The sequence below is a fragment of the Phalacrocorax carbo genome, chromosome 2 (genome assembly GCF_963921805.1).
Source record: "Phalacrocorax carbo chromosome 2, bPhaCar2.1, whole genome shotgun sequence".
Classification (NCBI taxonomy): Eukaryota; Metazoa; Chordata; class Aves; order Suliformes; family Phalacrocoracidae; genus Phalacrocorax; species Phalacrocorax carbo.
The window spans coordinates 22,814,937-22,830,190 of NC_087514.1; the positions used below are offsets into that span (position 1 = coordinate 22,814,937).

Consider the following 15,254-nt stretch of genomic DNA (forward strand, 5'->3'; position numbering starts at 1 on the left):
TTTCTCGGGAGCTCAGCTTACTTGGGTTTCATGTCTAGCAGCAAATCCTATTAAGTTTGTAGTCTTTCAACTGAGGAAGAGGACTAAAACCCACCATTTCTTGGTTTTACTCTTAATGTAATGGCTACAACAAAGTATGCCACCTTCTGCTCCTAGGAATTCAAATATGGCAATGGTCCAGGTGATGGAAAACACTCATTCTGGAGTCTGGTATTAACCAAAAAAAAAAAACCAAACCCAAAACCCAAAAAACAAAACCCACACCAAAAAACAACACAAACCCACACAAACAAAAAACCCACCACAAAAAAACTAAACCCACCACCCAAAAAGCCTCCACATCCCCAGAACAGCCCACTGTGTTTCCATTCCAATGTTGCATCATGCCATGCCTCACAGAGCACTGCGGCTCCTCCCAACATCGTATTTGTTCCCATTTCTTCAGTGAACTTTTGGGAAGCAGCCAGTCCTCATGGATACTGGCATTTGTCTGCATTTTCCTTATATGAAAAGGTTAATTAATCCAGTAGTTCACGATCACTTCTTCAGATGTTTAAAGTAGTTCATACTTGTTCTTCCCACATACTGTAGCTCTAACACTCCCATAGAGTGCTGCTACAGCACTGCAGTGATGCATTTTATTAAGATCAAGAGAAAACAAAGCTGGAAGAGGAAGACATACTTTCGCCGACGAGCTTCTCTCATGATACGTTGCTCCTTGATTTGGCAATATATACTTTTGGGCAAGTGACGGTGTTGAGCGATGCGCCTGATCTTTGGGTGATACTGGAACTTCTCCTTCAGCTTCTGATTGTAATTCATAGCTGCCTTCTCTCGTGGTGCAAGCTATTGGGAAAATAACAGACAAACATGTTATAAAAGAACAGGGATTTAACTGTCATGATTTTCTCCACAAAACAAAATTTTAACTTTTAATTCAAATGGCTTCCCTCTAGCCACTTCAGCATTAGGGTAAGTAAGTATTAAAACCCTACAATTTCAACAACACCCCAATGCTCAAACACAAAACATTATCACAGGTTTCAAAGTTCAATGAAGTAACTGAATTCAGTCCCTGAAAATCACATTTTAGTGTGCTGTAGAGAAAGGAGAACAGAAATAGCTGACAGTAAAACCTCTTTGATCAGAGTCTGACTGCTTTCCTAACCTCTGATGATGATCAACTTTCGCTGAGAAACAAAAAGGTTTGCAGGCATTTTCATCAGCAGCCAGTGTAAGTACAAATGCTATAAATGAATTGCCTTCATGAACAGCTTTACAGACAGCTCTTTAACTGGCCTAAATCTTACCCAGCACCTTGATCAATGGAGTGCAGTGTACCTAACAGATTTCAAGTATTAGATTGACTATATGGCAGACAGGGAGTTCCAACTTTCATCATGCTGCTAAAAATATCTCAGTACCACAAACACAGGCAATACAGGTGAGCTAGTATTACCACAAAAGACTAACTTTAGCCATGTTTAAAATTATGTCTGAGCCACCATTAACATTGAAAGTGAGAAACACCTTTTCCTGACAGCTAACCTGCAGAGGATATATTTTTTTTCAGGCATGTTTCCTTTGGTCCTAATGCTTATTTATCAAAAGAAAAAAAAACTGTGTGCTGTGTTTTTGTTTAAAGCATGCACTGCTTCACGAGGGGTATCAGTTTCTATGTATTTTGGATTTGCTTGGATCTCTGGGAATTTCAGCTGCATTTCAGTCTAGTGAGCTTTTGGACTTTGACCAAAGAAGCAAGTGAATCTTTATAGAAAAATATTCTTTACTCCCAAGCCACTTAGTGTTTTTTAACGTGAACAGAAACTCTTTCCATATTAATAGAGGATAATCCTATCCTCATCTTCCTACCCTCCCTCCCAAAATGCACGCTGTAATTCTGGTATTTCAGACACCTAAAAACCTTTCATATTCTAAAATAAGTAGTGACACAAGTCTTTTGCCCTCCCACATTCATTTCATCCACTACTACTTGTACCTAAAGTATTAAAAGCAAAACTTCCTCAAGAAAAAACAGAACCTGAATTTCAGACACTAACACAAAAAAAAAAAAGCAATAACAAAACCAACAACTTTATTACACACAAATTTGAAAATTCCACCTACATTATTATGAAACATCCTTTGTTCCCCCTTTGAAATCAGCAATTGGCTATTTCTCCTCCACCCTGGATGTCACATTCAGAAGTGACTTCTGTCAGAATATTTGTAAATTCTAACAAAATAAACATTATACTCAGATAATTTTGGTTAAAAATATAATTAATGGTCTGAAAACAAGTATTAATAAAACATATGGCAAAGGAGTTTCTCTTTTGGGACAATAAGACATCTTAACCCACTAAAACTACACACACACACCCTGCCGCCCTTTACTGAAATTCCTTCTAGTGAGCCAGCCTAAATAGCTGGTTCATTCTCAATAAATCCCAGGTGTTCCCACTCTGCAGAAAACTGCCAACATAATCCAAATTAGAGAGCTTTTGTTTTAATTAAATGCAATGATTTTCCTTTAATTTAAGAAGAACAAACTGCTGCTGATTTAGTATAACCTTGCTGATTCTACAGACAAGAGGTGAATCTGTAAATTAAAGATACATCATCCAGGATATCTTATTTAAAAATTAATATAGATTAAGCGGTGGTTATGTTTGAGTCTGATTCCATTTTTATGTGTAATGTGGTTTATAGAAAGGCACACAGCTGGTGACTTTTGGTCTAACTACTGAATGCCAACACTCCATACACCAGGCTGTGCTAAGTGCACCCTATCTACATGACGGAAAAAGAAAATTCTGCAGTAATAACCAGTTTCTGTCTATTTATGAGACAGCAGATAGCTAAGAAAGCAGACTGCAATAATGCACTGAATTCCAATCTTTCTCTTGGAAGTCATTTTACAAAGGTCAGTGTAAACAGCTGAAGAGAACAGCATTACTTCCCATTCTGCTTTGAGCTGGAGAAGATGCTGTTAATGCAGCACAATTTAGCAGGATTAGAGATTTTGTTTATAGGGACTAGAACACACTACGATGTAATACATTAGGATTTATATGACATCATGAGTGGAAGACACGCTTAAAGATGATGTATGACCCTTTTTTCCACACATTCCAAAGGTGAATGTGCAACTTCCTTATTATATGAGGAAAACAGAAATTATGTGGCAGAAAGACAGCTGGTTTGTGCCATTAGTGCAGCGGTACTTCACAGGAAGTATCTAGAGTGAAAAAGTAGGGAAAAGGGACTCTAAAATGCAACAAAGTTGTCAGCATAGGAAAATGCATCTTCAAGTAAACTGCCTATGCCTCCTTCCTCCCTCCGGATGATAGAGGCTGGTTGTTTTTCCCATCTAAGCAGAAGGAAGGTAAGCATTTTTCCACAGACGTGACTGAAGAGCTAAAACCACCTTTAACAAAAAAATTATTCTTCCAAAGAGGGCTGTATTTGTACTGTGCAGTATTTAAAACTTCACACTATTAGACTCCTAGAATTCAGCATGAGAATACGAAATGGCTGTTTATCTATCCTGTCCACGTTTCCCTTCTAGGTTGGGCAGACAGAGCATAGGTACAACATATTTTTAAAATGCAAAGGTATCCTAGCAATTTTCTACACTAGAGCTTGTCTTTATTTAATTTTTTCCATTGTCCTGCTGAAAACAGCTTTCCAGTTTCATCGCCATAAAGTTTATTACTCATTGTTTCCTTGGACCAAAAACTTAACAGCTTCTTTACATCTACATGGATGACAAAGAAAAGAAAGGTAATGTAGATGTTAAGAGCACAAGATCATATCTAAAGGGATGAAGTTACATGTGCACAAACCCAAAATCACTATGAAAAGAATGCCATGCCACACAGTATCTGGTACTGATTATCAGTGTATCTCACAAAATGGAACTGTATACTAGAAGCAGACTGAAAGAATGTACAATTACTTAAACAGTTCTGATGCGCTCCCACTAATGCACTTTGCTAGATCAAAACCAAGACTTGTAACTGCATTTTCTCCTGTCTTTTTTGGTCCTTACTCAAAAGCTGTTGTTTCTGCATCTTGTAAGAAAGCAGCAAACCTCTGCTCCACTACTGTTACACTATTTTCACACTTACTGAAATACAAATCATTCCTAAGCAAAGTTTTCTTCTTCAGTTGTCCAGTGGTCTGTTTTAATTCTTACCTACTTTGGAAATGTAACAGCCAAATTTTGCAGCTGTTACTCACAGAAGTAACATTACCAAGCATTTACACTCTAAGAACTGCAGGTGTAGGTTTATTAATGTTTCCATAGATTGAAGAACAACACAACTTTCTGAAGTTTCATTGATGATTCATTGCTTTCACTACAATTCAAAAAACCCAACCTATCCCTTTCTTTGTATTACTTCCATTAATTTTACTCTATTAACTGAAATCTACTCTGTTAGTGCAGCTTTTCCAGACTTTTCACCCAGGCGAGGCTCCATTTTCCTCTTTTCCTCAACAGCCAGTCATTTACCTTTTCAGAAATCCCAGACCTCTCCAAGAGCACAGGTACAAGAGCCTCAAACATACTTAACATGTCATATTTTATGTACAGCATTTGAACAGCCTGGAGTATCTCAAAAGTCTTGTTTAATTGAGTCTTTTCCTTCTGACATGCAGAGCTAGATGTTTACTGCTTTAAAAGTTACATCTGTTAAGTCCTATTAAATAGTATTTATTATTTAATCAACTTTTAATAAAAAACCTAAACATTGCTCATTATTTTAAAGCAACTTCTGCAGTAGCTCCAACAGAGAGATTGGGCTTTGTTAGCCCTATGTAAAACCCATGCAGACTTAATTATCAGTGGAGTGGAGACAGAGCATGCCTCTGGCTCCTCCAGAGACTTTTTTCTTACTTTAATGTTTCACTGATTTTGAATAGTGAGTGTGATGCCAAATACATCAAAGACCAAAAGAAACATGCATGTCAGAACCAATGACTGCTAGGGTAGCCACGGTTCAGAAAGTACAACTTTCCAACTGGATAAATGTTCATCAGTCACAACATAAGTACTATATATTCACTACAACTTCCTTGGAACCCAGCAACACTAAAACCAAGTTACGACTCAGTACTTGCCAAAGGAAAAAAAGTATGTTTGATTACCACTTTTATTTCTCTTTCAGGATGCTGGTTTCCATCCACCCCAACCCAAATATATCCATCTTAAAATACAATGTATTACAAGATGTTAGCATTATATCAGAACTACAGTGACCTTTGGATGAGTCATTCAGTCAAATCTTCTCAGCGAAGAAAAATAGCAGACCAAGCAAGTAAGCATTTAAGACATATTCTGACACTTCCGACAGAATTACTGAATGTTCAGCTTTGAATATTCAAAATGTTCAAAAAATAGCCACTGACTATGGAAGAACTGGACATTTATAGAATGAACAAGCACATGTCTATGAAGATAAGAACACTAATCCTCTGAAAAAGAGAAAAAGAAAAAGCAGGTACTAAAAAAAACAGTGGAACCTGATAAACAGCCATTAACAGTTGCAATGTAAAGAATCACAGGAACTACCAGACTGGATCGAACAAGGATGGCACAGTTGCCTGAATCCAAGCAACATTTCCAAGGTATATCCAAGAAGTGATGAGCCACAGAGATTCCACTCTTAAGTCCTATTAGCAACAATTATTCTCTCAACATCTGAAAAATGAAGTTTCATAGTGCTTCTAAAAAAATTTTTTTTAACAACTATAGCAGTTTCAGACAGTTAGTAGTTTAATATCCAAATTCTGTGTCTTGCTAAATTCAAGGCTTCAACAGCATCGTGCTTGAGCACATTTCCACACAACACTGGGGATGTGAAACATTATCTCTTCTCATTATAACATAATTCTTTACAAGTTTATTAGCATCATCCATGTGACATAAGAGCAGTTTTTCTACATATTTTGACCCTTGTAAGTTGTTCATGTATTTCTACATGATTTTGCTTTCTTAAGATGTCTTTTGATGCTGCAAGGCGGATTTTTCAGATAAGATGACAAGTTTTGTATTCTAAATGATGGGATGACTTTCATTTCTGATAGTAAAAAAAAAAAACCCACACCAAAACCAACAAACAAACAGAAAGATCAAACAAAACCACCCACATGCCACTTGACCTGTGTGTTACAGATAGGTATTGACTTAGTTCTCTTGGGAGCTGATAGTTAAAGAGCTTTGACAGAAATGCTTACAAACCCTTATACACATGGATGCTACAAAAGCTGCATTTGTATAGGAATATAGGAATGTTGTTGGGGTATGCAAAGATGCGACAAAGCCAAGGCCCACGTGCAACTAATTCTGGCAAAGGAAGTAAAGGAAAAGCAATAGGGCTTCTTCAAATAAGTCAGCAGTAAAAGGAAGACTGGGGACACAGTGGGCCCACTGCTGAACAAGGAAGGGGCCCTGGTGACACAGGATGCAGAGAAGGCAGAGTTACTGAATGCCTTCTTTGCTTCGGTCTTTACTAAGGCTGGCCCTCAGGCATCCCTGCCCCAGAGGTGAGAGAAAATCTGGAGAAAGGGTGACTTCCCCTTGGTTGAGGAGGACTGAGTCAGAGATTGCCTATGCAAAATGAATCCTCTCAAATCTATGGGCCCCAATGGGATGCACCCACGAGTGCTGAAGGAGCTGGCAGGTGCTGTTACTAAACCACTCTCCATCATCTTTGAAAGGTCATGGAGCACAGGAGAGGTGCCCAAGGACTGGAAGGTAGCCAGTGTCACTCCAGTCTTCAAAAAGGGCAAGAAAGATGACCTGGGTAACTAAAGGCCAGTCAGCCTCACCTCCAGCCCTGGAAAGGTGATGGACCAGTTCATCCTGGAGGTCATCTCCAGGCATGTAGAGGACAAGAAGGTTATCAGAAGTAGTCAGCATGGATTCACTAAGGGAAGATCATGCTTGACCAACCTGACAGCCTTCTATGATGGCATGACTGCCTGGGTAGATGAAGGGAGAGCAGTGGATGATGTTTACCTCGACTTCAGTAAGACTTTTGACACTGTCTCCCATAACACCCTCATGGCCAAGCTAAGGAAGTGTGGGTTGGATGAGTGGATAGTGAGGTGGACAGAGAACTGGCTCAACAACAGAACTCAGAGGGTTGTGATCAATGGGACGAAGTCTGGTTGGAGGCCTGTCACTAGCGGTGCTCCCCAGGGGTCTGGACTGGATGCAGTCCTGTTCAACACATTCATCAATGACCTGAACGATGGAATAGAGTGTAACCTCAGCAAGTTCGCTGATGATACCAAGCTGGGAGGAGTGGCTGATACACCAGAAGGCTGGGCTGCCATCCAGCGAGACCTGGACAGGCTGGAGAGCTGGGCCAAGGGGAACCTCATGAAATTCAACAAGAGCAAGTGCAAGGTCCTGCACCTGGGGAGGAACAACCCCATCCACCAAAAGCTGGAAAGCAGCTCTGCTGAGAAGGAACTGGGAGTGCTGGTGGACAACAAATTGGCCATGAGCAGCACTGTGCCCTTGTGGCCAAGAAGGCCAATGGTATCCTGGGCTGCATTAAAAGGAGTGTGGCCAGCAGGTCAAGGAAGGTTATCCTCCCCCTCTGCTCCACCCTCTTGAGGCCACATCTGGAGTACTCTGTCCAGTTCTGGGCTCCCTGGCTTAGGAAGGACAGGGAACTGCTTGAGCAAGTCCAGCGGAGAGCTACCAAGATGATCAAGGGATTGGAGCATCTCCCGTATGAGGAAAGGCTGCAGGGGATCTTATCAACACTTTTAAATATCCAAAGGGTGGGTGTCAGGACGATGGGAATGGACTCTTTTCAGTGGTGCCCAATGACAGCACAAGGGACAATGGGCACAAGTTGGAACACAGGAAGTTCCACCTGAGTATGAGGAAAAACTCCTTTACTGTGAGAGTGCCAGAGCAGTGGAACAGGCTGCCCAGGGAGGCTGTGGAGTCCCTTCCCTGGCGACATTCAAACCCTGCCTGGACACGTTCCTGTGCCCCCTGCTCTGGGTGTGCCTGCTCAAGCAGAGGGGTTGGACAAGATGATCTCCAGAGGTCCCTTCCAATCCCTACCATTCTGTGATTCTGTGATTCTGTATGATCACACAACAGAAGTAGTGAATCATACACGCAGCCCCCAAGAGGCATGTCAAGCAGCAACACTGAACTTACAGACAGGAAAGAAAAGGACAGGCTATTTCATGTAGGATTCACTGTCAGGTCAAGGAACACAAGAATATTAATGTGCAGACCATATCCAATACCCAACAGCTATAATTGGTAGTGCCTTTTTTAGGCCCATCCATGGACAGTTTTTACCAATGCAAATACTACAGTAAACAGAAAAATATAATTTTCTATTCCACATTTTGAATACTTAAACAATAGCTAAGTTGTCCTTATGGTACATAATATTTCTACGATGCAGTAGTCGGGTTTGTCTATTACTTCTCAGAGCCAAGTATCCTTACTCTTTCATAAGAAAAGGAGCCAATGCCATCTAGTAGTCAGAGTGAATTTTCTCTTCCCACCTGAAAATATTAGGAATCATTCTATATGAAAATGGTGTTTTCAACATTCTTTTTACCCACTTGTCCTTCACACAAAGGGCACAGAGTAAAGATGCATGTCAAAAATACCAGACAATTATGTTATAGAACAACATCTTAGAGACACAGCAAGCTCTCTCACTAAGAATATAGTGAATAAAGAGAAAGTTTCAGTTAATACTGTAAAACCAAGTGAAAAGGGTGTTGGCATGAGCATATGGATACAACAACAGGAAAACAGGTAATATTTCTGCCCAACACCATGCTGTCTAAGTAAATTCAACATAAAAGTTAAAGCAAAAAGTAGTCTATAATGAACTTTGCAGAGTCTTTACAATTAGCAAGTATGGGACTGATATCTAAACGTTTGACTGAAGCACTACATGGAAAAATCACAAGAATCAATTCAGAACAGAAAAAAAATTGCATCCTCAACAAAGAAGAAGAGTTATTCTGTTAAAGAAATTCAACTTAAATAGTAGTTTTTAACCACAAATACTGTACAGGCTGCAAAGTTGTGGGTTTTTAAAACCTATATCTCTATAGCAAAGATGAGAAAAAAAAAACAGGACTTCCAAATACCTATGGTGGGCCATGGCTAAAGATATACATGTTGCTTTAGCTGTGCTACTCCATCTCCAGTGCTTCACAGTGCACAATGGTCCACGAACTATCCTATTCAACAGTGTAGCCCTAAGTAAGTACCTAAGTACCACTCCCGTTCTCCTGCCACCTCTCTCCTACGCAGATACTGTAACTTGATGGAGCTTCAGGTAGCCACAAGCAGCCCTAGACATAATAATGCAATAGATTCATCTCGTTAACCACATGATATTCTTCCCTGAATTACAGCTTCCTTTTCTTCCTCCCTCAATCTTTCACATGATCAAATAGAAATTCCCCCAAGCATTATTTGACAGCTACGCTGACAAGCTCAGAAAAAGCAATGTAAGCACCTCCAGAATACTATAACAATATAAAGGTACGTAAAAGGGATTACTCCCAGCAGACCAAGTGTCAAATTCATTCTCCAAAGTCATTCAATACTTTAATACAACTGTGCAGATGAATATATGCAAGTGGTAACTGTAATAAAACATTTGGCTTTGTCTATACATAAACAGTTGAACAAGTGTAACTGAAAAAACGTGCATCTCATTAGACTAATGTCTGTTCCTACTAGGAATGCTTCAACCCAACAGACTTACATGGAATTAAATGGACTTCGGACACCACACTAGTTTGCCCACTTGGTATCCAAGAGTTACACAGGTTAATGACAATCTCAGTTATGCATTGGTGCAAATGGCCTACTTTACAACACATGTGATTACCATGGTATGAACTGCTCATCAACTAGTCGCATGCCAGTCCAAGTTTTTAAAAGTAGTAACCCTAAGCTTCAGTAGAATGACTTAGGTACAGCAAACCAGAATTTATTGCTTTTTCCCTAGTGCAAAGAGATTAATTCTCCCCTGTAGCACCCAGGTAAAAAACTCTAATCTAGTTTAGTTAGAACTGATTATTATTGTTAACATTAAACAAGACCAAAAAAGGTCACTTTGTGTAGCAACAACAAGGCATGTAATTTTATTATTATAAGCTGTAGTAAAATCAATGAGCCATACTGCGCATGTCAGTTTTAAAATTAAATACAAAAGTCAAACTACAATTTTGCATTTTCCCTTTAGAAACAAGATTTTAGAAGTTGAATAGGCTAACCAGTTGTAATAACAAACCCCAGACATCTTGTCTTAATAAAAAGCATAAGTGAACTCTTACCACTCCCAGTTTTTCAGAAGCATTAGCTTTCCACAGACGAATATTCATCTCATCTGAGCCACATAGAATGTATTTGTTATCTGAAGTCCATTTTACAGTGATGACGTGCTGCATTCGTTTTGTATGATACACCTCCCTGAAGCAAAGAGAAATATTTTTAAATTATGTATCCTCAGTTTTCCCACCAGCATCACCTTCCAAAGAGCAGAAAGCATTCTGTTCAGGGCAAAAATTATTTTTTGTATTTTGTTGCTGTTTTTAAAAATCTTACTTTTTTTTAAACAGTGTGCTGATCTTACATCTATATATAGATATTCAAATAAAGTGTGATGGTTAGACTGATAAAGGACCACCTAGGATAAGATGCTTGTGAAATTAATTTTTATGAAAGCAGTTCAGTAAACAGCTAAAGAATAATTCTTTTTGCAAAACAGGCCGTGGGTATACAATATGATATGCATACTGTTCCCAAAATAATTTTAATTAATATGCTGTTACATGAATCAAGCATTACAGAATGGGACTGCAGAGGAATAGGTGCCAAAGAATCTGACACCACCATTATGAACAAGAAAGAGAACAGTAAATAAACACCTCCAGCTGTCTACTTACGACGTGGCAATGGATTAGCTACTCTTCATTGCTATTTCCCTCTTTTCCCCACAAATGGATTTCCTTATAATGGTCTAAAAGACTCTTAAGGAAAATTTTAAACCCCTAAAAACTCAGTCCCCAGTACTGCAAACAAGAACTCAACAAGAAATATCAGCTAGCAAAAAAGGATTCAGAACAGTTGTGTGACTATTAACACACAAACTACATTTAATTTCTGCTGATCAGACTCCTGCTCAACAACCTGCTGAAAAATGTTTCTACGTTACATTTAAACCAATACTTAAGTGAAACTCTTACCTAATTTTCATTGTACTAAACAAGCAGAACAATATTATAGTTATTCTTTTATTTCTGCTACAAAAATACACGACTAAGTACACTTTTCTGATAATTTTGATTATTTATTAGCATTCTAAAGGTGAAGAATAAGTAAGGCCTATTTATTGTCCACTAATACCCACTTCTTTGGTATATCAGTCACGCACTGCAGCTTATAGACCATCCTCTTTCTTCTACCTAGGTATTTCTACAAGTAAAATCCAAGTAGTAATGGAAAGGAAATATGGAAGCACCACCTGTTCAAGAGCCATGGAAAAACTAGACTGGATTGAGCTGGAGGGGTTGTGATAAAAATGAAAGTAATCAATATATCACCTCAAATAAGCTTTAATAAGCTTAACCACCTCTTGTAATTTACACTCAAGTGGCACCCTACAAGAACAACCACATGGAAGACCGAGCATGAGTAGCTTCAGAAAACATTAATACTCACATCAGATTTTTACAGATGTTGATGTATAATAGCGTGTGTGCACATACACATTTGCATAAGCATTTCTCTGTTTACTTTCATTTTTTCTATTTGGATCAATAACAAAGCTCTTCTGCACCAACCTTTGGGGAACTAAGCACCTTTCTTTTCCTTACTCTGAATCTTCAGCCTTTGCCTCTCCTGCTACTGTCATCACAAGTTATTAAATATCATTATCTGGGAAAGGAAAAACACAAACCATGGCCAAATTACCTGGATCTGTCATTTAAAAAATTTGCACAGACATCCAGTTCTGTTTACCAAGAATTTACTAAATTTAATCAATTTCATAATAAATCTTATTTGTTAGATTTAATCAATTTCATAATTTAAATTCTCATTTTAAAATAAAATGGAAAGCAATGGAAGTTAGGAGTTTTTCAGATTGGCTGGAGATCAGAAGTCAAAAGTGGAATACCATCAGGATCCTTGTTTGCAATAGCAGTTTTCCAAGTGGGATCATATATTCCATGTGGAGACTCTCCTCCATTCCATGGAATTAACATCAGCTGTACAATTTTGAAAAAGCCCAGCTTCTGAAGAATTTTAAGTGTCCCAGAATGCCCTACTCAGTTTATATGAGACTAATTTCTTCATTTGTCAGGTTTTTCCTCACTAGATATATGGCTATCACCACACAGAAGAGGAAAAAAGGAGGGAAAAAGCAGAAAATTCCTTCCATGGGCCTTGGCAACAACCTGCTGTAAAGTGGAATAAAGCTTTTCACGGTTGCATTACAGGGTCTGCAAACTTCCCCTCAATGATGTGCTTTAACTTTGCATATGACCACTTCTGTGAACATTACTATTCCATAGAAAGGAAAATCTGTTGAACACAGGAGCTGCTAACCACATTGTTTAATAATAGAAGAATTAAAAAAAGAAAAACAAGCAGCCCACAAAAGAACTGCAATACCTAATTACATTTAAAATATTATTGCGAGACAAGAAGAAAATGAAAACTACCTGTAGATTAGACATAAAGGAAAATATAAACATCCCCTCTCAATCTTTAATGCAGTGTAGGAATGTACAGTTACTCTGAATAAATGCATGCATAACTGCATCAATCAATAATAAAAATATACTCTTCCCCAATCAATATTTCAACACTTCCACCCCGCAAACCACCTAGAACTTGACCTAGTAGCAACTTTTTGGTAGGCCGAGGTTGGAGAGAAGAAGGCGACTAGAATTAATCTGAAGTTAAGAAAAAAGAAAAAAGAGGAAGAATGACAACAGAGAATAATGAAGGTAAGTTTATGAAGAACAAGTGATACCAGACAAATCTGATAACTTGCTTCATTTTCAAACTGGAAAAAAAAATAAATAATGGAGACACAGTAGATCCAATCTGAACTTCAGCAAGATATTTAATACGCTGCCTTATGAAATCTCACATGAAAAACTAATTCAAAGTCAACTGTATTCAAAGCATTGCCATATGAATCAAAACCTGGTTAACAAAATAAGAACAAAAGGTAATAAGCATACTGAAACAGACCACAAAAGTGTCCCAAACTGATCCTCAGGAATTCATACAACTATGCTTTTCACGTAACGTTTTTAGCCATCATCTGTACAGGATGAAGGCAGCCCATAGAATCATAGAATCATTTAGGTTGGAAGAGACCTCTAGGATCATCAAGTCCAACCATCAACCCAATATCACCAGGTCTCCTAAACCATGCCCTGAAGTGCCATGTCTACACATTTTTTGAACACCTCCAGGGATGGTGACTCCACCACCTCTCTGGGCAGCTTCTTCCAATGCCTGACCACTCTTTATTCAAAGAAATTTCTCCTAATATCCAATCTAAACCTCCCCTGACAGAACTTGAGGCCATTTCTTCTTGTCCTATCACTAGTAACTTGGGAGAAGAGACCAACACCCACCACACTACAACCTCCTTTCAGGTAGTTCTAGAGAGCGATAAGGTCTCCCCTCAGCCTCCTCTTCTCCAGACTAAACAACCCCAGATCCCTCAGCCGCTTGTTCTCCAGACCCTTCACTGCCCTTCTCTGGACATGCTCCAGCAACTCAATGCCCCTCTTGTACTGAGGGGCCCAAAACTGAACACAATATTCAAGGTGCGGCCTCACCAGTGCCAAGTACAGGGGCCTTGACCACTTCCCTGCTCCTGCTGGACACACTATTCCTGATACAAGCCAGGATGCTGTTGGCCACCTTGGCCACCTGGGCACACTGCTGGCTCACGTTCAGCCGGCTGTCAACCAACACCCCCAGGTTCTTCTCCGCCAGGCAGCTCTCCAGCCACTCTTACCAATGCTACAATTGGGAATTGTAAGGCACTGCAAACTTAAGTGGTGACAGATACAGTACAAAGTGACTTAAAAGCATTAAAGATACATATATAGAGAAATAAGATGGGATTCATCTGGGTAAAATACAAATGAGTACATCCAAGAACAATTATCCACTGTAATTTTAATCCAAAACTGCATAAGTACTGCTATCCATTAAGTAGAAGTTCTACTCTAATACATACTCCAGAATCATCTGTCAACTACACGACTTGCCGATCTCAAGGTATATACAGAACAAGATTAACATTCACAGGAAGTGAATGCCCCAGTGAAGATGTTAATGAATGAGTTAAGAATTTTGAGGACTAGGGAGCAAGGTCACTGGAATGAATGACAGCAAGAAATAAAGGTGTAAAATCACTCACCTGCTGTGACCTTTGTCTACAGGAAAAATGCGGACAGACTTATCAAAGCTGGCAGAGACAAATTCTTTCCCAGTGGGTGAATAATCCACATCAAGAACAGCAGACACGTGATCCATATGCACCATCACGGGTGATTCAAGAAAGCGCATATCGAAAGTATATAAGCTTTAAAATAAATATACCAACAGCTTAAGATATTAACTCCTACATAAATAGTACATTTTTGCTGAACAGCTACTTCAATCATACATAAACCCCACTTAAGGACAGATCCATAATGCAGGGGGAACTCTTTAAAATTGCTTATAATACATTAAAAGAAAGAATGATGAACTGTTTAGGGCTTGGAAAAAAGTTTATTAACTAGAGGCTTTAGTTGTTGAATCAGACCTAGGTTTCTTACTCACTGTCAAAGAGCAAAGAACTATTCCCTTCGTCATCTGCTCATGGGTCACTGGCCAAACCTACTTCTCCAACCACTACACTGTCCTTCTCTCTTCAGATAGAAGTATATAACCTGAACTTGGACAAGCATCTCTGAAACTTTACTCTGAAGCCTATCAACTCTGCAAGGTTTCTAGATATTCCCCTATTGGAAACACCTAGTAATTCAGCATCTACTGTGACATTCCCATTCAGTTGGCACCTTTTCCTACTGCCTAATTGTCTTTAGGCCAGACAACGTAGGAGTCCAAGGAAAGCTTGGTCCTTCAATACATGGAGATACTAGTTCAGCAGAGCACACTATCTGTAGAAAAGCATTACATTAAAAATAAACAGCTG

At 39.0% G+C, this 15,254-nt stretch overlaps 1 protein-coding gene across 1 annotated transcript in view; it reads right to left on the reverse strand.

Annotated features, from left to right (window-relative positions):
• The window catches only part of DCAF13 (DDB1 and CUL4 associated factor 13), a 29,223-nt gene that overhangs the window by 1,163 nt on the left and 12,806 nt on the right, over window positions 1-15,254 (reverse strand). Inside the window, exons 8-10 of the mRNA XM_064442259.1 lie at window positions 14,472-14,636; window positions 10,354-10,489; window positions 683-846 (exon numbers count right to left, since the gene is read on the reverse strand). Of these exons, the coding sequence (XP_064298329.1) occupies window positions 683-846; window positions 10,354-10,489; window positions 14,472-14,636 (465 nt within the window). The remainder of the gene's footprint in view (window positions 1-682; window positions 847-10,353; window positions 10,490-14,471; window positions 14,637-15,254) is intronic.